The sequence below is a fragment of the Myripristis murdjan genome, chromosome 9 (genome assembly GCF_902150065.1).
Source record: "Myripristis murdjan chromosome 9, fMyrMur1.1, whole genome shotgun sequence".
NCBI lineage: Eukaryota > Metazoa > Chordata > Actinopteri > Holocentriformes > Holocentridae > Myripristis > Myripristis murdjan.
This window is the reverse complement of record NC_043988.1, coordinates 257,890-282,071: the sequence shown is the minus strand read 5'-3', so window position 1 is coordinate 282,071 and position 24,182 is coordinate 257,890. Positions and strand designations below refer to the sequence as shown.

The 24,182-nt window shown below is 41.5% G+C and overlaps 1 protein-coding gene and 1 pseudogene across 3 annotated transcripts in view; one reads left to right on the top strand and one right to left on the bottom strand.

Moving 5' to 3' along the window:
- The window catches only part of LOC115365840 (leukocyte surface antigen CD53-like), a 51,065-nt gene extending 45,289 nt beyond the window's left edge, over positions 1-5,776 (bottom strand). For 2 of the 3 annotated variants that reach the window (XM_030061029.1, XM_030061030.1), the window contains exons 1-2: positions 5,699-5,776; positions 4,381-4,474 (exon numbers count right to left, since the gene is read on the bottom strand). In XM_030061029.1, coding sequence (XP_029916889.1) covers positions 4,381-4,443 — 63 coding nt within the window. In that variant the 5' untranslated portion in view covers positions 4,444-4,474; positions 5,699-5,776. Of the gene's footprint in view, positions 1-4,380; positions 4,475-5,698 lie in introns of those variants that run through there. The other variant, XM_030061032.1, reaches the window with a different exon arrangement.
- Positions 5,777-14,282: 8,506 nt separating this feature from the next.
- Positions 14,283-24,182, top strand: LOC115365854 (uncharacterized; annotated as a pseudogene).

The following is a 24,182-nucleotide window of genomic DNA, read 5'->3' as shown; positions in this document are numbered from 1 at the left end:
GAGGAACACGCCGAAACACAGGAACATGCCAAGTAACATGTAAACGTAATATTCCAGTTGCCGCAGGGCAGTTACCTTAACCGGAATATTGACCTGAACCGGAATATGGTGTGCATGTAAATGTAGTCAACTATGTAATCAAACTGCTTCACATCCATCGCACCAGAAGTGGATCACACTGATTGATCTAGATCTGATTTTTAATCAAACGCCAACATCAGTTATGACTGATTCTTGAGAATTTGGATAAATCATGTCCCACTAAGAAAAATTCTATTTCTGCTGGAAATTTACAACATTTTAATGAATAAAAAGAATCAAGGGCATAATCAGGGGGTCCTTTGCACATTTGTAAGGTTTTTTCATAGGTTTATTTTTAATTTGTATTAATTGAATGATTATATGTTGGCCCATGCCCTACAAAACCAGTTGTCCTCGGATAGGAGATAATCATTTCAACTTGATTAAAACAACAAAAAGTAATAATTTAATTGAATAATATCTTTACCACATGAAAAAGTGCATAATAATATGTATTAAAAACTACAAACGATGGGTTTTGAACAATATTTACTATTATTTTGTGGTTGCTCAAAATGTGTCCCAGATATTCGTCACCACCGTCAGATATTTATTTAAAAAATAATAATAAAAAAACTACAAGGTCAATTACATTCCTGAGGAGCCCTTTTCGAACCTTCAGCTCTACTGCATGCTTCAAGACCACTCAGGCTCCTGGAAGTTTTCTATTTTCTCTTAAATGTCTTCATATTTTGGGACACTGTTACTGTCACAACCATAAATTGTCAACACCGTCACTTTTGTATAAAAAATATTAAATTAGATTATGGAATAAATGTATACTTTTTAAGAAGAGGTCTGATGCAGGTAGCAACAGGGCGAAAACAAGCTGGCTAATGTGAACAACTCATGCTTATCATGTGAAAGAGCAGGTTTTTGTCACCACCGTCAGACGTCTGACGGTGATGACTGAAGTCTGAAAAATGCTTATAACAGTGCTCAGGATTGTTATTTTTTGTACCATATAGTTAAATAAAGTTGCTAGGCAAGAAGCCATTGACTTGAGTGGTATAAATTTTGGAAATGTATGTTTTAATGAGGCTACTGTCACCACTGTCAGATTAGTGTCACCACCGTCAGAGGCAGTTATATTGGTTTTAAATGAATATGCTTACAATATGTTTCTTTGGTGCTGTTGAGTTATTAAAGTAATAGTCTGTTTAATACAAAAATATGTTTTTCAAATTAAAAAAAATTCATTACGGTGATAGTTTTGACAAAAACAAAGTAGCCTAATAACTGGAAAAACCTATTTTATGAAAAAAATGCAAAATGAGGAGGTTGCACCGGTACATTGCTGAACAGCCAAGACCTTGGCCTAAAATGATATACCTTCAGATTTTGTAATTTAACGCACTTTTTTTTTCAAAATTAAAACCTGTTTTATCCAAATTCCCAAGAATCAGTGTTATACGTACCGCTGTACCTGATCTAAGTGAACAAGATTTTACAGATCTTTGTCTAGGAAATGTTGCCAACTGATGTTAAGCAGCAACTCAGATGCAGATGATTCCATCTTGAAAAACATCTAGAACAACAGACTTCAAAGGACTCCTATCTGATTTAGAACCACTGATTCAGACCGCTACCATTAAACTACTTTAAAACTAATACTCTGTTTTGCAATACATCACAAAGCAGTTTGACTGTTTGTTTGTTTGTTTTTTATCTCCAAAAGGCATAAGTTAAAGATTAAACATTCTTTTCAACATTTTAAGCAAGATCAATGTATTAATTTTGTTTTGTACAATTTTAGAGTGAAAAAATGGAAAGGAGCACCATGCAAAAGTTTGGGCACCCCAGGGATTTGAGCTCTCAGATAACTTTCCCAAGGTTTAAGAACTTAATTAGCTTGTTAAGGCTATGGCTTGATCATAGTCATCATTTGGAAAGGCCAGATAATGCAAATTTCAAAGATCGCTCTGAAAATCAAAATAATTGATGCCCACAAAGCAGGAGACGGCTATAAGAAGATAGCAAAGCATTTTTAGGTAGCTGTTTCCTCAGTTTGAAATGGCAGTTAACAGGAACGGTGGAGGTCAAGTTGACTTATGGAAAACCAAGAAAATCTTGTTTGACTGCAAAAGACCTTTAGGGAGATTTTGCAGACCCCTGGAATTGTGGTGCAGTGTTCAACTGTGCAGTGACACATGACCTTCATGGAAGAGTCAGCAGAAGAAAACCTTTCCTGCATCCTCACCACAAAATTCAGTGTCAGACATTTGCTAAGGAACATCTAAAGAAGCCAGATGCATTTTGGAAACCTTTTTGTCCACAATGAGCAAAGGTATGTTTGAAGAAAAAAGGGTACAGAATTTCAAGAAAAGAACATTTCTCCAACTGTTAAGTACGGTGATGGATCCCCGCTTGTGCTTGTGTTGCAGTCATTTAACTGGTAGAGAGAAGAATGAATTCAATTAAATACTAGCCAATTCTGGGAGCAAACATCACAGTGAGAATGGGCATGGCAGGATAAGCAAAAAACAAAGAAATTAAGGAAGCATATTATGCTATCATTTTTTAGCTTTATATTATCAATTTGAGATTCTTGCATTCGGGATCAGTAAGAACATGGGTTATGGATAGTGGGACATATGAGAAAAGGAAAAGGCATACTAGTTGTGTGAAGAACAAAATGAGGCTAGTGCAAATTCTAGGTTGTGTTAACATGTCAAATTGATAGCTTTAGCCTTACTGATCGCCTGAAAGGGAAATTCAAAATTATGCAGCAGCAGCAACAGTGTGTGTGTGTGTGTGTGTGTGTGTGTGTGTGTGTGCGTGTGTGCGCACGCGTGCGTGCGTGTGTGCGTGCGCGCCCGCACATGTGCATGCTCATCAATAATTCTTCTGTTTGTAAGTGGTTATACAGCTTCAGTGAGCATATGAAATGAATATAGGTTAGGATAGGCGAGATTTGGGGATTGGATTTGGGGATTTTGGGGTGGAAAGGAGTAGCTCCTAGATCCCATTGCCCAATAGCCCCTCTGGCTTAGGGCCTTGCAGCAGCAGGTAGAAGGGACCCCAAGCAACACTGGTGAGCATGTTACATGTTAAAAAAAAAAAAAAACAAAAAAAAAAACAAAAACATATTATTATCATCATGTTACTTCACTCCTCCTCACCTTGGGCAGCTCCCAGACCATGAGAGGAGGCCCTGTCCTTTGTAGAGTGTCATGTTTATGTAGGGCTGGGCAATTAATCAAAAAATAATCAAAACCGACATTTAGGGCCCTTAACCAACATAATCCTGCCCATGTCGGTTATTCCGGTTACCACACCACAACACGTCACATCACAAAATGCTCCTGTTGTCATCGTAAACACGGTCCGATCCTCCTCACTCAGGCTGTACACAGCAAACTTCCAGCAGTTTAAGCAGCACGGATTAACAAGAGAGACGCCAAAAGAGCCTCATCGCATCGTTTAGCCCACAACCAGCACACAGCTTGGCTGCTAAGAACAACAGAAGCTAACTAATGTCATGACGTCATACATCTGTCGCTCCGTGATTCTGGGTAGTGAATAAGAATAAGAATAATATAGACATGATAATAATATATAGCCTAGATACTGATGATTAATTATTGTACTACTACTACTACTACTACTAATAATAATAATGCTAATAATAATCATTAGGGAGCAAAATTCTGAGAAATTAATATAGCACTATGCACTATATTATTATTAGTGCATATATATACTACTCCTAATAAGAATATAGCAATAATATTACTTGAAATAATATTTGTTTAGAAGAGATGCAGCTTTTTGTAGTTTGACATTGCCGTTTTGTTTGCAAAAGATTCAAGCTATAACAATCGGTAATAATTGTTAATTAATCGTAATCGAGGTAAAATGTTCAATTAATCATGATTTTGATTTCTGCCATAATCGCCCAGCCCGATGTTTATGTTATTCAGTCAAATTTGTTTGGTTATTTGAGGTGATCACAAGACTTTGCCACGGATGCCCACCTGAGGGAACGTCTACCGCGCAACTAGGGCCCAGGCCAAAGCAGGTACACCATACACACAGACCCAGGAATTCTCACCCAAAATCACACTAGCACAGACACTAGCACAATGGGGAAGAGTACTATGTTAACAGTTAGCACAGTTTGATTGCTAACATACCATCAGTCCAGTGCCTTGGGGGTAGTGACAGGAGAGAGAGCTACATAGCAATAGAACAACAGCCACAGAGCATCTATGTTTCCACTGGCTATAAAAGGCATTACACACAGAAATTCACATTTTTAACTACTGTTTGAAAGCAAAGTATAGATGCATGACCTACCCAACATATGAAGTTAAGGAATATGATCAGACCTTTCAAGCAGTTCACACAAGATCGATTCATCCTACCCCTCAATGGTCTTCCTCTGGAAGGCCTTGGAAAGAACATCAGAGAAGTTGGTGTCACATTTAACAAAACATTCCACTTCACAGATACAGTTGCATAATTTAGAACAAGGGATGGATGAATCTGCTCTAAAACCTGAGGAGGAAAACAAGTGAGACTGGCGGTGCTCCTGAGGGTACACTGTTTACAACACAGCATTGTTTGATATGACAACACTGCACCAGCAGGCACAATGCATACCCTTCATCTGTTCAGTTGCAAGACTCATCTTAAGTTAATCAGATCTCCAGATTAATCATTTGTTTGACTTCTGTTCTTGCCCTTCTCCATGAATGTTTCTGGAAGCAGTTTACTGAGCTTAGTAAGATCTAGTTTTAAAGCCTGCTGAAGAAAAAGTTTGTGTTTTTTTGCTTTCTATACAGAACTAGTTTCAAAAGTATCCATTTTTTTCTATATATATTCATACTCAGTTCACACTATGTGCAGTTGGAGCAGAGGGAAATGACAAAAATTATTCAGCTTCAATTTTCATAACTGTTAAACTGTATACCAGTTTTAAATTAAATTAGAAAATTAAATTAAACTATTATCTGGTTAAGTGTGCACTTTTACACATGTATGTGCCAAAGTTGTTTTGTGTTATTTTTGTTTTTATGTTTGTTTCATTTTGACCTTTTGTTTTCAATTACAGTTTAGTTTTAATTAGTTTTTTAAGGTTTTGCTAGTTTTTAGGGGTTTTTTTTTTAATGAAAATGCTTAGTTTTAATTTAGTTTTTATCACGTTCAGTGTGTAATGTGGTATTTATCAGTGGCAGAATTCAAAAAGGTCAGAGAAGTATTGTGTCATAAAATTCAACAAAACATCAGACCATTTAAAAAAATGTCTTCACTCAGGACAGATGAACAACCAAATAAACTGAGAAAGACAAAAACTAAAAATGTCCGTTTTCATTAATGATAATAACCTTGGTATCTCCATGTGTAGTTTTGTGCAATACACTGACATGTATTATGTACATGAAATGTGCTTTTATAAGTAAAATTTGATTGACTAATTGATTAATAGATTTACCAACTTATGAAACGGCCATGAGATTGTATATATCTTTCACTGACTTCACACATTTCATTAACTTTGCAAAATATCAGCAGTAGAACATACTAAAACACACTTAGCAAGACCCTATCATGCATATGTAGCTAAACTCATAATGTATGAGTTTTCTCACTCATTACATATATAAGGCCTTACCTTATCTAGACCATGTACAGCAGTATGCCCAGCAGTAGCTATGACAGATGTATAAGTAGTTCTCTGCTGTTATTCCTCAAATTCCCAGTGTTCTGACTGTGATGACAGATAGGTAGGAGGGAGAAACAAAAAAGAGGGGGGAGGAAGACAACAAACACCTTTGTCTAAGGAAATGCCTGTTCATAAGTTTACAGTACTAACACTGTAAACAAGAAGGGCTGGTCATACTTCACCTCACAATAAGAGCAACTGCCAACACTCTAAAACGACTAAACACGAGGGAGGTAAATAGCTATGCAATCAGTTAGAAATAGTGTCATTTTACAAAACCAAAATCATGTTCAGTCTTAGCTTTGTGTGGTAAATTGTATTAATTTAGTTGCTAAATTATTTCATTTACCCTAGAAGTTAATAGTCATTTTACTGAGATGATAGAGACAAAAAATATAATAAAATGAAACAATAACAATAATAGTTAAGTCAAAATGTCATTATATGAGGTAAAAAGTCAATAAGTGGTTTTAAAAAAATGTTCTCCTTTGATAGCACTAAAACAATTCAACGGCATACCAGGGTCACTGGACGGAGAGAAAATTAGGTTGGTGGAGTAGGGTTAATATGCCAAGAAAAAAACTTGGATATTCTCTGAGATTAAAGTTCAGTTCAATTCAATTTTATTTGTATAGTGTCAAATCATAACAAAAGTTATCTCAAGGCATTTTACAGAAACCCAATAGATATTGCCCAAATCCACGAATCAAAATCTCCCCCAAGAGCAAGCACAAGAGCAAGACAGTGGTGAGGAAAAAACTCCTTTAACAGGCCAAAAACCTTGAGCAGGACCCGGCTCTGCACAGAAGCACAGAAACTTGTGGGACTCTATGTAGAACTTAAATGTGCATGGAGGATTCATCGTTAACGTGTACAAATTCAAATCGATCTGATAGATAGGACTTAAACCAGTTCAGTGGTGTTCCTTTGATGCCAATTAAATTTTTCAGTCTCTATAATAAGATGTAATGGTCTAAATGTTGAATGCAGCACTAAGCTCTAACAGGTCAAATACAGAAGGAAGTCCTTTGTCCGAAGCAGTAAGGATGTCCTTAGTGACTTTCACCATTACTGTCTCTGTGCTTTGGTGCACTCTAAATCCTGACTGAAAATCCTCAAATAAAATACTGTTATGCAGAAAGTCAAACAACTGCTTGGCAACTATTTTCTCAAGGACCTTAGAGAGAAAGGATCTGTAGTTATCTAGATCACGTGGATCTAGAGTGGATTTTTTTAAGATGAGGTTTAATCACAGCTACTTTAAAGGAGTGTGGTTGTGAAGGAATTTATCATTAAAATCATGTATTGCGTTAGCCTTTGTATGACCTCAGAGTTAAACCGGTAGTATGTGCCATGGAGCAGACCCTCTACCAGCTTATCTCATTTAGAGGTGATCAGTTACTTGTCTGGAATTTACGACTAGACCTGTTCATTAGCTAGGTTTGTTTCTGGAAAGATTTTATTGCTTTATTACCTGATTGACTATGTAAGACATGCAAAGTATATGTGAAATCAGAAGACCTTAAAAGCTTTCTGTCACCTCTGTCACATTGACAATCTACCTCTAAGCTTTGGTGTGTATGATTCTCCTGCTGTCACAGCATTAAAGGCCTGAAGACCTGAAGATCTGACTGTTCGTTTTTGCTGTAGAATTCCACGACAATTTGGCGACGAGGATGGGATCGCTAACCTGATGCCACTGGCTTACAGGAGAAAACTTAGTCTGGACGCAGACAGGGGAACCTCGCTTAGTCTTCAGAGAAGCCCTAAGTTTTCTTTGTTGGCTGGTGGACATCAGTAAGTGATCCTTTTAAATATCGAGAGCAATATTGAATAGTCTGATTGTCTTAAGTATTGGGTCTGGGACCCAAGGGATCCCCTTAGGTCTGGGACCTAAGCGGTAGGAGCGGAAGGCTCTGAATAGTAGGAGCATAGAGCTCTGGGAGCTCTAAGGTAGGAGGCCCAGGGCCTCTGAAGTGTAGGGGAACAGGAAGTTCCCTGAAGTTTGCATTATAAGTAGGGGGAAAGCAGTCCTCTGAGGAATCAACGCTCCGAAGTAGGAGGCATAAGGCCTCTGAGTTGTAGGGAATTTTGCCGGCTTATTTGTTTGTCTGAGTGTTAGTGTCTTTGTCTGTGTCTATGTCTATGTCTGTGCTTTTGTTGTTGCAGAGGAGTGCTTTGTCCTGGAAGTTGGTGTTGTTCTAGTTTATTGTTTTTGTGATTGATTAAGTAAGTAATGAAGTAATTGATTTTGAAGGTGAAAACCCACTGTATGGAAATTGATGGTGAGTATATAGAAAAAAGCATAAAAAAAGGAAAAATAAACTTGCGCGTAAAATTAAAAATCTAGAGAAAGTAGTGCACGTAAATTTAGAAAGATGGGAAACATCAGTGGAAAGAGAATTAATTTTAATGATTTAACCAGTGTTGCAAAATGGATGTATGAAAAGCACGGTGAGTTGGCGGTGTCTGAATTTTGTCTGAATAGCTGGGTTTCAGTCACGTGGTTATGATGACGCGCGAAGGCGGCGCGATTTCAGATGGAGGGCAGGAAGTAAAAATGGAGAGAACATCTATGGAGGAAACCGTTGCAGAGAGTCTGTATTGTACGGATTTAGATCCAGTTTCAAGACAAAGATACAATCAATTAATTAACAAATATGTTGGACGTGACCCGAATCTCATGAAGATGAGTGAGTTTTCGACAGAACTTAAAGATTTGCCGACAATCAAGGCTGTTGATATCACAAACTATCTGGTCCTTCAGACATCATACTACACCAGACAGACAGACTTCGCCAGGGTGAGTGTTTGTTCTTATATTGTTTTATGTGTTAAGATGCTAGCAGCTAGCAGTAGCGGCTATAATGTCAACAAACATGCAACACATCTTAACGATGACGTTAGCCTGACAGTCGTTTTAGTTTTTTGGTAACTGAGGTTGACCGTCAGAGCCCAGTCTTCCGACTCGTAAATGTACTAAGTAAATGAGCATTTAACGACAACATAGTGCTACATAAACACAGCCACAAAAACCAAGTTAGCTAGCTAACATACAGTACAGGCCAAAAGTTTGGACACACCTTCTCATTCAATGCGATTTCTTTATTTTCATGACTATTTACATTGTAGATTCTCACTGAAGGCATCAAAACTATGAATGAACACGTGGAGTTATGTACTTAACAAAAAAAGGTGAAATAACTGAAAAACCATTTCAGTTGACTACCTCTTGAAGCTCATCGAGAGAATGCCAAGAGTGTGCAAAGCAGAAATCAGAGCAAAGGTTGGCTATTTTGAAGAAACTAGAATATAAAACATGTTTTCAGTTATTTCACCTTTTTTTGTTAAGTACATAACTCCACATGTGTTCATTCATAGTTTTGATGCCTTCAGTTAGAATCTACAATGTAAATAGTCATGAAAATAAAGAAAACGCACTGAATGAGAAGGTGTGTCCAAACTTTTGGCCTGTACTGTACCTCTGACGAAGTGGTCGCTGCAGACAAGGGCATTAGCAGACTGTGCTGAGCTTTTTACATTTTTCACCTTTGTGAACGACAGTCTTTGGTACTCTATAAAACCCCTTTTCCTTTTCTCGGTTATAACGTTTGGAGCAGCCGTAAACTACACAAAACATGGGCATTTTTTCAGACAGCAGATCCTCAGTAATTAAGCTACTTCAGTTCCTGCCCTCCATCTGAATTTCGCGCTCTCACGATGCAGCAATGTGACGTCATGTGAAAGCAACCTATTGTCTTTGTGGTGTGAAAAAGGGGGATTTCCCGCTAAAGGTAGTTTTAGCATCTGTCAACTTGAGCAATTGAGGGAGAAATTAAAACCTATTTATAGAAATAGGAAAGGGAAAGAGAGTCCTTAGGTAAGTTGGAGGCTTTGGTATGTAGAGGCTAAGAAAGGAGTATGAAAGAGAGAAGGTTGGAAAGCATTGCAAACAAGGAGTTGCTGGAGCAAAACCACCTAGAGAACTGGTTACTGGTAAGTTTGGTTGGAAATTCTGTGAGCCAATTTGTAGTGATATGACTAAGTGGCCTAAGGAGGGTAGCTTAGCACCATGGGCTATACAGCTTTTGAAGGACAACTTAGATGATATATCCCCTGAAGGTAATGTAAGCTGGGACATGCCATACATGAGAAAGTGACAAGAGAGATTTTGCCATGGTGAGCCTTTACACTGTAGATTCAGATCTTGATTGCCCACCTCCCTACTGTAGAGGAAATTCTGACTCTGAAAAATATCAACATTGTAGAGGGTAATAAAGATAAGAAAGCTCGCAATGAAGAACATAAATCAGCATCAATCTGGAAGCACTAGGGCTCAAACACTATCAGTAAGACTTTGAAGTAATGGCCTAGCCATTAGTTGGTATTTTTCTCACTGGGGTGACATAAAGGCTCACTAAGCCTCTAGTGGTATTCTGTAGTAAGTGCACCTCTTCGGCCCTGACTGTAAGCCAAGCCTTAAGGCAGATCAAAAGCCTGACCTAGTTTGAAAGTGTCTAGTCAGCTTTTCCCTGTACAAAGGAAAGGCCCGCTAGCCATGGGCCGGAGTCCAAGAGCTACAAACCCAAGGTAACTCGAGCCCAATTAAAAAGTCCTTATCTCCCCAGCTGGCATGACGTAGGCACCGCTACTCCTGTGATCATGTATGATCTATTTGTATGAACAGAATCACTGACATGACATTTTGTGTTACATAAAAGCAGGTGCTTAGACGGAGAACTCCAGTCGTCTTTCCTTTGTGAAACGACTCCTTGTTTGTTTCATTTGAGATCTCAAATGCAAATAAACTTGCCTACTCAAGACTCTGCCTGGTTCATGTCTTTATTTTTGAAGACTCCAAGACTATTTTATTCGTGTTTTTTGGTACCAAATCTAAGAAAGTTTTTGCAGTCAATCTGTCCTGATCTGGACAGAAGTTTTCCACATCAGTACCCTGTTAATAAAGACAGATTGATTATACTGAGTAAAAAAGTGCCAAAAGAGGGTAAAATTTGCTTTAGCAATGTAGTTAGGATGGGGTCTAAGAGACAGGTAGATGGTATCTGTCATTACCCTTGACTGGGAGAGGGCCAGAGACAACTAATCGACGCTGAAACATCTCTCTGGTAAAGTCACATGTCCTGGCCATGTTGCTCTTTGTGACTTCTGATTGCCTCATCCTCATATCATTGGTGTCGCAGTGTAAAAAACTATGCTGTCATAAATAGAGTTTTTGGAATTTACCTTACCAGAGTGACTATTCCTATTTGCCAGCACCCTAAGATCAGCATCTATGTCAGGAGCTCTAGCCTCAGGAATACAAGTTACAGTCACCAGTAGGGATGGGCATCAAACACCAGTACTAAACTGATACCGGTTCTTGACTAGTCAGAACTGAAATATTGATATTGAATAAGCTCCTTGACAAACAGTGCTGCTATTGGTGTTTATGTAACATTAATTCATTTCAACATAGATGGCATTTTATAAATTCCTAGCCGTCCCCTAATGATGACAAAGCTACCAGCGTCAGGCGCTTAAGTTTTACATTGCATAACTGCATGCTAGAGACACTAGGCTGGATTTCACACTTATCACACTTACTCATATAGAACTAGTATGAATTAACAGTCTAAGCAAACATAATCATGTATTACTTAAAAAATGAGTTCATGTCAGCATAATGAAAATTCATGTCATGATAAAAACAAATGATGTTTGAAATATATGTCACACCCGGGTGGCCGTCTGAGGCCTAAAAACAACGCTAAAAAAAATAAATAACCTAAAAATGATAAAAATCTAAAAAAACGATTGACAACGCCACATAGGAGAGAGCCCAGGACTCTAAAAACAGGTTTGTTTAAATCAGGATGTGCAGAGCTTTAAAAGAAACAGACTAAAAATACACCAGAAAGAGTTTATTTAAACCATTGACCCCAACCCCACAGTCACCACGGATCCAGGAGATTTGCAACGTCTCTGTTCGCCCACGCAGTCCTCTCCAGCCTGTCGGGTCCGGACGCCGCACCAATCCTCGGGGTCCGTTACGACACCAACCCTGTAAAAATAGAGGACAACTCGGCAAATATGGAGTCCAACACTATCCTGGCGGGTTTCAATGCTAGTCTCAGGGGGAAGCGCAGGCCGCCGTACATTAGCAGGTACTCACACATTTCCTGGGTCGTAGCCCTAGACTAATGACCCAGGCCGGAGTAGATCGGCGTTGGCAGAACTGCAGCTTGGTGGCGTCGTTCGGGGAAACCCCTTCTCCGTCTCGGCCGCTGACCCAGCTCCTGCCGACCCACGGTGTCGCCCGCTACCGCCGCCATGCGCCAACCGCCTTCCTCCTAAACGTGTGCTCCCATCTCTGCCTTGGTCGCTTCCACCACAGCTCCCGCTTCCCTCGACTCCGCTTCCCTCGACTCCACCTCGGGTTGGCGGGTTGGCCGGCTGGCCGGCTGGCCACCTGGCCTCTCTGGCCGGCCGACACCCCTCTTCCGTTCCTCCGGCCCCCCTTTTGTCTTTCCTTCCGGGGCTTTTCACCTTGCTGCCCCGCAGGTGAGGCCCACCTCCCCAGCACTGATTTGTGGTGGAGGTCTGCTCCTCTTTCCCTAGTGGCTGTCCCCAGCTGTCCATCACAACGACTCAGGTGCAGGTAGTTCTCTAATCAGACTAGCAATTAGCAGAAGTGTGCAACTAAAACAAGCATGCAAATAAAACCAAGGATAAAAACACAATACATATAAAACCAAATTCAAATAAAATCATGCATAAATACTAAAAACAAAAGCATGCATAAACAATACAAAATAAAGTCATTAACACACACTTCTGCCCTGTGACATATATACATTATATTATTTTAATAATTTCATCTCAGACTTGAAAAAGTCACAATGACTTCAAGAAGGCTGAGGAGTTCATCAGTCTGATGCGCATTCTGTACACATCTACCATGTGCATGTCAAACAACAGGCATGCTAAATGTAGCCAGATTCTGCCTATCCTTCAAAAGCTAGATAAGTAATCTTTTTTTTTTTTTTTTTTTTTAAATATAAACTGCAAGCCCTTTTACTCGCTCCTTGAGTTCACTTCATTCATTCTGGTCAGTGTTTATATCCCGCCAGCAGCCAACGTGCACAAGGTTCAGTGCATGCTAGCCGATCAGATTCTCAGTGTGGAGCAGACAAACCTGGACTCGTTAGTTATTGTCCTGGGGGACTTTAACAAAGGCAGCCTCATTCATGATCTCCCCAAATACAAACAATTTATTAAGTGCCCCACCAGAGAGGAAAATATTTTGGATCACTGTTACAGCACAGTAAACAACGGCTTTCACACCGTCCCCTGTGCCCCACTGGATGAATCAGACCATGCTATGATCCATCTGATTAAAACTCTGCAAACCAGTAGTAAGGACAGTCAAGCCTGTGGACCAGTGCACCTCCAAGAAGTTACAAGCGTGCTTGGACTCCACTGACTGGGATGTCTGAAATCTATCACATCAACATCAGCATCAGCATCTGGAATCTGTGGGAACTTACACCAGGATTTTGTGCGTGGACTTCAGTTCTGTGTTCAACACGGTGATCCCATCTCTGCTGCAGGACAAGCTTTCCCAACTGGGCACGCCTGACTCCACCTGCAGATGGATCACTGACTTCCTGTCTGACAGAAAGCAGCATGCAAGGCTGGGAAAGCACATCTCGGACTGTCAGACCATAAGCACTGGTTCCCCCCAAGGCTGTGTCCTTTCCCCTCTGCTCTTCTCCCTGTAACCAACAGCTGCACTTCCAGTCACCAGTCAGTTAAGTTTTTGAAGTTTGCAGATGACACCACCCTCATAGGGCTCAGTTCTGGTGGGATGAATCTGCCTACAGGTGGGAGATTGACCATCTAGTGAGCTGGTGCAGCCAGAACAACCTGGAGCTTAAAGGGGCTTTCACATAGCGCACGATTTGGGTGGCACGCTGCGCTGGATACGGCACTGGGTACCGTGCCAATTGGCGCAGAGTAGGGCGCACGCATGCGTGTTGTGCATGTATGTGGTGCTGGTTGCTATGCGACCAATTCAGGTGCCAGGAAGTAGTCAATCATCTAGATTTCTAAATACATACACCTCCTGTCCGTTTAGAAAATCATTTGCTTCAGTTTACAACAGTATTGGTCTTTAATTGCAGAAAAAAGAAAAAAATCGCCTTTTGTGGAAAGGAAAAACATCATATATGTCTGCCAGTTTTTAAACACACCTGGTATTCCTAAATTGTGGGATATCTCTCTCCATGCCTGGGCTTTTTTAATGATATCGCGGTATGACTGCAGTCTAGTGTCCCACAGCTCTGCACGCAGAGAGACAGCCACGATGTTGCTTTCCTCCTTTTTTGTTGTGCCTTTCTGCCAAAATCCGCCTATTTTTCCAATTCCACTATTCTCTCCTATTGGACGCGCTGAGGTGACGTCACAGGGCGCAACTTGGGTTTCTTAGGGGAAAAACACAGCTTTATATGAGCACCCAGCAATCACATACACAATGAATGGCTACGGCGCCAAGGTCAGTGCCGAGCGCACGCTATGTGAAAGCCCCTTAATGCTCTAAAGACAGTGGAGATGGTTGTGGACTTACCCACATCACCCTGTGCAACTTCCCAGTTAATACTGTGGAGTCCTTCCGCTTCCTGGGAATCATCATCAGGACCTCAATTGGGAGCTGAACATCAGCACCCTCATCAAAAAAGTACAGCAGAGGATGTACTTTCTGCGGCAGCCGAAAAAATTCAACTTGCCAAGGACGATGATTGTGCACTTTTACATCCATCCTCAACTCTTCCATCACCATCTGGAATGCTGCAGCATGTCATCCACTCTGCAGGAAAAGTGATTGGCTGCAGTCTCCCATCTCTGTAGGAACTGTACGTGCAGACAAGATTGTGGTTGATCCCTCCCACCCCCGGCCACAAACTGTTTGTGTCCCTCCCCTCTGGCAGGAGGGGAGGGACACAGGTCCATCAGGACCAAAACCTCACGCCACCAAAACAGTTTCTTCCCCTCTGCAGTGGGCCTCATTAACATGGCCAGGGACTGCAAAAGGCATGGACACACCACGCACACACACATACTCACACTCTACAGTGCAATATTGAATTGTAAATTTAATTTAATTTTTCCAGATACTTTTTTATTGTATGTTATTTACTATTTATCCGAAGCACCTTAACTCCAAGTCAAATTCCTTGTTTGTGCAAACTTACTTGGCAATAAAGATCTTTCTGATTCTGAGTAACTATCACTATCGATAAGCAATATCAGTATCAATATCAGTATCGATAAAATCCTAAAGATACCCATCCCTAATTATTGCCTTTGCTAACCTGATCCAATGGGTAACTGAGTCCTCTATAACTGAACATCGCACAAAAAGTAAGGAAATTTGTGTTTGGTAGATTAGTTCTTTGATGTTACAATGCTTCTTGACAATATGTTTTACACTGTTGGAAAGCCTGTTTATTTCCTTTGAAATGGTGCCACATTTGTAAGGAATGTGCATTTGTGGGATAAGCAGCAGAGCTGAGTATGCCGGTTGCGCCCATGAAAATTTGCCAAATCTTCTCTGCCAATGCCAAACAGCTTATTCTGCCATTGATTCTTGTTTGGTGTTTTGTGGATTGGATGATTGAAGTTTGAAGAGACAAGACATATTGGCAATTTAACAATTTATTCATTTAACAAACAGGAGCCTCAGTAGCGTGTGGAAGAACCATACACAGCCACAACAGCCTGGCACCCCCTCCTCATGCTCGTACCAACCTGGTCACACACTGCTGTGGGATGGCATCCCATTCTTCAACCAGCATTTGTCACAAGTCAGCCAACGCAGTTGTGTTGGTCACTCTGGCACGAACAGCACGCCCAAGCTGATCCCACAAGTGTTCAGTGGGGTTGAGGTCAGGACCGCTGGCAGGCCATTCCATCCTCTCCACTCCCAAATTCTGGAGGTAGTCTCTGATAAACCCTGCTCTGTGGGGGCGAGCATTGTCATCTTGGAGGATAGAGTTCAGTCCCAAACTGTAGAGATATAGGATTGCCACTGGTTACAGAATCTCATCTCGATATCTCTCTGTATTGCCTCCAATGATGACAAGCCTCGTTTTTCCAATGAGGGAGATGCCGCCCTACACCATCACACTGCCTCCACCAAAATATGTTACTCTATCGGTGCAGCAATCAGCATAGCGTTCTCCACGTCTTCTCCACACTTTGACCCTATGATCCAAATGCCGTAGGCAGAATCTGGACTCATCGCTGATCATAACGTTCCTCCACATGTTCAGGTTCCAGGGCACGTGTTGCCAACACCAGCACAAATGGGCCTGAGGGTGAAGGGCAGTCATGGCAGGCCTCCTGGCAGCCCTGTGAGACCGGAGTTTGGCTGTGTGTCTGTTCCAGATTGTCTGGGCAGAGAGCTGTCGGCCATATCGACGTACCGACGGTAAGTGTATTGTTTTCCTTCCGGTCCTAGAGCTGTGCTCGACTACTGTTTGTTGTTAGCATATTTTAGCGTAATTTTCCACATCTAAATAAAACTAATCTGCCATATATTGGGCTTGTAATACATTACCTGCTCTACATTAACACCTCATCTCGTTTTCACCAAACCATACAACCTTTTCCTCCTCCTTAGCGCTTTTTCTCTGCCCGTCGCTTGACATAACTTAACTTAGCCTAACTGCAAGCGATGGCTTACTCCTCTCCCTCCCTCTCCACTTCCCTCTCCTGCTCGGCAGGTGGTATGTTTAGCTATTCCTCTGCCTCCTTTAGCAACCATGCTACTGGTAAATGTAAAAACTGTGATAGAATAGAAGCGCTGGAGGCGAGGCTCAGTGAGTTAGAAGCCCTGCTTCGCACTAAAGATAGCCAGCCAGAGGTATCTAGCCAGTCCCCCCCATAGCCGGTGCAAGCAGGACAAGCGTAGCTGCTACTCCCCCGACAGTCCCCGAGCAGCCGGGGGCACAGGGAGGGCACGGCTGGGTGACTGCCCGAAACGAAGCATAGCCACAAAACAAAGCACACAGGACTCCCCCAACCCCTTCACGTTTCAAACCAATTTTCCCCACTCAGCGACACACCCGCTGAGAAACCATCTCTGATAATTGGAGACTCGATTATGAGAAATGTGAAGTTCATGACACCAGCGAACATAGTCAAATGCATTCCAGGGGCCAGAGTGGGGAACGTCGAGTCAAATTTGAAGCTGCTGGCTAAGGATAAACATAAATATGGTACGATTATTATTCACTGCGGCACAAATGACTCCCGGCAACGCCAGTCGGAGGTCACTAAAATTAGTGTTGAATCGGTGTGTGCTTATGCCAAAACAATGGCGGATTCCGTAGTTTTCTCTGGACCCCTGCCAAATCTGACTTCGGATGCGATGTTTAACCGCATGTCATCCTTCCGCTGCTGGCTGTCTAGGTGGTGTCCAGAAAATAATGTGGGCTTTGACAATTGGCATACATTCTGGGGAAAACCTGGTCTAATTAGGAGAGATGGCCTCCATCCCACTTTGGATGGAGCAGCTCTCATTTCTAGCAATATGGACAAGTTTATTAGACCCAAAGCCTGACAACCCATAGATGAGACCAGGAGTCAGAGTTGCAGTCCTACACACTTCTCTGCGCTTCAATCAGAGCAGTTACCAACCCATTTGCCGATAGAAACTGCGTCTGCCCCCCGACCACTGAAACCAAAAGCAAAAAGAGGAATTAATTCACAAAAACATGATAACAATCAACACCTCCTCTACTAATGTAAACAGAGACAACAAGATAATTAAATGTGGGCTCTTGAATATAAGATCAGTGTCTCCTTAAACACTACTAGTTAATGAGTTGATATCTGATTTGAATATTGATTTACTCTCCTTGACTGACACCTGGCTTAATGAAAATGACTATGTGGGTATTAATGAGTCAACCTCTCCTAGCCATATTAATATTCATGTTCCTCGGGATGGTCGAGGCGGTGGAGTTGCAACTATTTTTAACTCAAAATTAGCTATAACACCAAAACCTAAATTTAAGTCTAATTCATTTGAAAGCCTAATTCTTACTCTTTTTAATCCAGCTTGGAAGGCAGTTCAACCAATCTTATTTGCCATAATATACCGCCCTCTTAATTCAGCGTATTCTGAATTTCTGTTGGAATTCCCAGACTTCTTATCAAATTTAGTTCTCAGCGCTGATAAAGTGATTATAGCTGGAGATTTTAACATCCACACCGACACAGAAAACTCTCTCAACTTGCCATTCATTTCATTATTGGACTCAATTGGCTTCTCTCAGAGAGTGAATGAACCTACCTGTGGCAGCAAGAGGTATTGTAAACCGGTACTGGTATGTCAATTAATCATTAAAGTTATAACTATAGATCTTTCATACCAAATAAAAATCCAACAACGCCACCCCAGGAATTGCACCTGGAGAATTGAGATGACCTCTGTTAACACCAGTGACAGAGTAGGCACACAAGTTCGTTATACTAACGAAGCACGAGACGTGGTTCCATTCAAAAATAATTTCTTTATTACAAGTTAGGAATTTTGCACAATAAAATATGTAAATGGACCAAGAGAAACAAAAAAAAAACTATTCAAAATAAAAAGAAAATAACTCAGAAAGAAAGGGGGGGGAAAGGAGGTCCTTTCAGGACTGAGGCCCTACCAGTGTGACTGACCAGTGAGGACGGGGAGGAAGCCCAGAGGAGTCACCCCACTCACACGTGCACAGCTCAGCAACGACACACACACTTCAGGTGGACACTCAAACAGAGGAGGTGACAGCACAGCAAACCAGGGAGGGACACCACCACCCGACCACACCAGTCCACCACTGTTGGCCCTCAGCTGCTGAAGGACAAGAGAACCAAAATTAGGAGGGGATGCACACAAACAAATCAATATGACCTATACTAATAAAGCAAAACAAAACCTAGCACAAGATATATACACAGAAAAACAAAATTGCAAATTAATTCAAATAATTGAAATCAATAAACAAAGCAATCATAAAAAGGAACTTACACACACACACAAAAAAAAAAAAAAATCAGAAAATAAATCCCCAAAACAGTCACATAAACTTACAAAGGAAACTATACACAAAAGAAAATCAGAAAATAAATCCCTTAGTCACACAGTCAGTCCAAGTTAAACCAGTGCCTCTGGGAAGGAGCTTCACGACAAGGCGACCCAGCGGTGGGAAATGGCCATAGTGCCAGAGCGAACCACCGCCGAAGGGAACAGGCGGAGCGGACGCAGTCACACGCCGACTCTAGTGCACACCCAAAGCACAGCCAAGCAGCATGAGCCAGTAGCACTTGAAGCGGAGCGCAGCCCAGCGAGATCAGATAGTAGCACTTGAAGCGGAGTAATTGCAGAAAAGCCAGAAACTTTTCTGTACGGCAGGTCAGTAAAGCAAGGTTCAATAAAGCAACTTCAGCAAAGCAAAGCAGCTTCGGCAAAGCAAAGCAGCTTCGGCAAAGCAAAGCAGCAGTAATTCCGGCGGTCATTTAGCTGCTAAAAACAGCGGCACCAGTCCGTCATCCCAGGCGGCATCTATAATAAAAGCGGACATTAACACATGCTAGACATAATAAACTAACACTAACATACTAACACATGCACACACACAAACCAGACTAACATGCTAAACATGATCAGCTAACGCTAACATGCCAACACCTGCACACACAAACCAAACACACATGCTAAACATGATCAGCTAACGCTAACATGCTAACACCTGCACACACAAACCAAACACACATGCTAAACATGATCAGCTAACGCTAACATGCTAACACCTGCACACACAAGCCAAACACACATGCTAAACATGATCAGCTAACGCTAACATGCTAACACCTGCACACACAAACCAAACACACATGCTAAACATGATCAGCTAACGCTAACATGCTAACACCTGCACACCAAACCAAACAACCCACCAGAAAAGCAGTGCGTGCACACTCATGCCAGATGAGCGAGGGGACCCAGCACGGATGGACCTAGAAGGCAAGAGTGTCTAATAAATAACAGCGATGTAAAATACTGAGCAAACCACGACGAAATCGGCAGCTACAAACATACCTGAGCGAGAGCAGAACAGGTGTGTGACCCCGCAGCGAGTCAAACAGGAAGTGAGGTGCCGTGGGCGTCAAAGAGCAAATGGCATCAAGATGGTAAGCCCCTCTCCTTTATACTAAGTTGACCCCCAGCAATTGGCCAATGAGCCAGTCAATCTGGACACCAACAAATGCAGCTGGCACAACACATACTGCCACATACCCATAAAGATAATCACACTCTCGACCTTGTCCTTACTTATGGAATTGACATTGAACATTTGACAGTGTTTCCACAGAATCCTCTGACCATTATCTGATTACCTTTGAATTCTTTCTTCAGGATTACCTGCCGCTTGAAAAAAACGTTTCTACTAGATGTTTATCCAATATTGCTGTATCTAAATTTAAGGAGGAACTCCCATCAGCTCTTAGTTTATTACCATGTCTACATTTAACTAATGACTCTTATGCATCCTTTAGTCCCTCGCAAATTGACAATCTCTTCGATAGTGTTGCAGCGTCACTTCAAATGACACTTGACGCCGTCGCTCCTCTTAAAAAGAAGACTATAAAACAAAAGAGGTCAGCTCCATGGTATAACTCGCATACTCGTGAACTTGATAACATTGATAACATCCTTCCCACAATTGGCAATAACCAAACACCCCTAGAGACCTCTATCAAAGATAATAATTTAGAGGCTTTCTCCTGGATTAATCTCTCGGAACTAACTTCAATTCTCCTCCTCCAATTCATCTACGTGTCTCCTAGACCCTATTCCAACCAAGCTGCTTAAAAAAGTACTACCTTTAGTTAGCACATCTCTTCTAGCTATGATCAATATGTCTTTATCGACAGGTTACGTGCCACAGTCCTTTAAAGTAGCTGTAATTAAACCACTCTTCAAAAAACCTACTCTTCTAAGATGTCTTAACCAACTATAGACCAATATCTAATCTTCCTTTTCTCTCAAAGATATTAGAGAAAGTAGTCGCTAATCAGCTCTGTAGCTTCTTACAGCAAAATTAACTATTCGAAAACTTTCAGTCAGGATTTAGAGCACACCATAGCACAGAGACAGCTCTGGTTAGGGTCACTAACGACCTCCTAACTGCATCATATAATGGACTTCTAATTTATTAATCAAATTTATTAGATCAACATCAGTTTGTTCATGTTAATAATGAATCCTCCTCCAGGGGGAAGGTAAAATATGGTGTTCCTCAGGGTTCTGTGCTTGGCCCTATTTTATTAATCTCTTATATGCTTCCTTTAGGTAATATTATCTGGAAATACGCCGTAAACTTCCATTGTTATGCGGACGATACTCAGTTGTACGTATCCGTAAAGCCAAATGAAACTCATCAGCTAAGTAAACTTGAAGCCTGCCTTAAGGAGATAAAGGCCTGGATGGCCACCAATTTTCTACTATTAAACTCAGAAAAAGAAAATACCTGGCAAACCCCAATTAGTCAAATCGTCATAACCCACATGTATTATTCAAAACCATTGACACTGTTCTAAATGCCCCACAGCCTGTCAGCTTGGAGGCATCTCCTGAAACTTGCAATAGCTTCCTGCACTTTTTTATTGATAAAGTTGCTACTGCAAGGGCTCTCATCCCAGCTCCTGCATCTGACCCCTCTGTCCCTGTTCCTTGTTCTGCAGATTTTGAGGAGTTTGACCTGGTGTCTTTATCATTTTTAGAAGATCTGATTGGCCATATTAAGCCATCAGGCTCTCCCTGTGATGTGGTCCCTCCTGGTTTCCTGAAAAAAGTTTTTCCCAGTATAGGGCAGTCGGTTTTGGCTATTATCAACAGTAGTCTGGCCTCTGGTGTTGTTCCCCTGAATTTTAAACATGCAGTGGTCCAGCCCCTATTTAACCCCCTCCTGCTACTCCTGGAAGTACCGAGGTCAAAACGGAAGCTCAGAGGGGACAGAGCTTTCTCAATTGCCGCTCCGAAACTGCGGAACGAGCTCCCCCTCCACATTAAACAGGCCTCCTCACTGTCCATTTTTAAAACTCGTCTTAAAACCCATTTTTATTCCTTGGCTTTCAACCCCGCATGAGACTCTGCTTCTGTTTTAGTGTTTTATGGTTTGTTTTGTTTATTGTTTTTATTTGTTTTTAATTGTTTTATTCTCTTTATTAAATTGTTTTATTGTTTTATATTGTTTTAAAAACAATAAAAACAATGAACAATTATTTTAATATTTATTTTCCTGTTATTGCCTATTTTGTACAGCACTTTGTTGCAGCTGTGGTTGTTTTCAAGGGCTTTATAAATAAAGTTGAGTTGAGTTGAGTCGAGAAAAAACAGAAGTTGTCATGTTCGGCCCTAAATACGATACGATACGATACGATACGATACAACTTTATTGTCAGCTTACACTGAAATTTGTTTTGCCTCCATGGCATGAGCGTTCACAATACAATACAAACAGGTCAAAACTGGTCACAGACAAAACATTGCAGTACATTACAAGACAGAACGATGGACAGGACAGGACACTAGAGCAGAAAAAGCAAAACACCAAACATCTCCTCTGAATCATCGATGTTGGTTTAAAAGCAGGACAGACTGATATACAAAAGAGTTCTTTAGTCTGTTTTTCTTAAATTTAGGGACTCTGAACTGCCTCATGGATGGCAACAGTTGATATTCACCAGCAACAGTTGATATTCACCATTAGAAACTGATTCCCTTAGGGAATCATTTTCTAATGACATAGCTACTCTGGATGGCATTACTTTGGCCCCCAGCTCCACAGTAAGGAACCTTCGAGTCATTTTTGATGCAGATTTGTAGTTTACCTCCCATATTAAGCAGATCTCTAAAACCGCCTTTTTTCACTTGCGTAATATCTCAAAAGTCTGGCATATCTTGTCTCAGAGTGATGCAGAAAAATTAATCCACGCCTTCGTTACCTCTAGGTTAGACTACTGTAACTCCTTATTATCAGGCTGTACCAGCAAGTCGTTAAAGACTCTCCAGCTGGTCCAGAACGCTGCTGCACGTGTGCTGACTAGAACTAGGAGAAGAGATAATATTACTCCAATATTGGCTTCTTTACATAGGCTTCCTGTAGAATCTAGAATAGAATTTAAAACTCTTCTCCTCACCTATAAAGATCTTAATGGGCAGGCACCATCTTATCTGAAAGAGCTCATAGTTCCTTATCACCCTGCCAGAGCACTGCGCTCCCAAAATGTAGGTTTATTGGTGTTTCCCAAAATCTCTAAAACTAGACCGGGAGGCAGATCCTTCCAATTCCAGACTCCATGATTGTGGAACAAACTTCCTATCTCAGTTCGGAGGGCAGATTCTCTCTCTACCTTTAAGAGAAGACTTAAAACTTTCCTTTTTGACAAAGCTTATAGTTAGGGCCGGCCCAGGTTGCCCTGGACCAGCCCTTAGTTATGCTGCTATAGGCTTAGACTGTCGGGGGACTTCATATCATACTCTGCATTTTCCTCTTTTCTAATATTCCTCTTCCCTCTTCCTTTCTTCTTCTTCCTGTCCTCCTCTATACCCCCCCCTCCTTTTTACTCAATGCATGCTATTGTTCCAGAGTCCTCTGCCCCTTTGCCTTCGTTGTGCTTTTTGTGTCTTGTCTAGGTTATACTGTCCTGCCCATCCTGGAAGGTCATCCAGCTGCAGATGAGAAGGCTGGATCCTGCGTGTCACTTCCATCTAGATTACCTGTTCAGGATACCCTGCTGTTTCTGTTGTTGTCTGCTGTCCCAGTTTGTCCTTATCTCCCTGTATCTGTCTCTTTGTTTTTCTCTCTCTCCTACCTGAGGGTTCTTCCTGTTAAAGGGGAGTTTTACCTTGCCTCTGTTGCCAAGAGCATGCTCAGGAGGGAATCTGTTGGGTTTCTTTGTTTTCTTTTCTAATGTAATCTGTAGAGCGTGGTGTTTACCTGCTCTACCTGTAAAGCGTCATGAGATAACTTCTGTTGTGATTTGATGCTATATAAATAAAGTTTGATTGATTGATACTGTCCTGTAAACCTTGACTGCAAATCTGTAGAAGACAGCCTACGGTACCTAAGTGCTGACAGGGTGAAGAAAAGGGTCTTCTTGGGGTGTCATCATCTTCTGACACCCACTTCGCAGCCTGTCTCTGACATCCCTCGTTATATGGAACTTGGCCTTCACTTTGGAGATGGTACTAGGGCTCACTCCAAATAATACCACAACTTGGTTTTGCGGAACACCAGCTTGAAGTTGCCCTATTGCACGGGCCCTATCCAGATCAGTCAAACGTGGCATGCCGATTCTTGGAGCAGACCCCTACTGA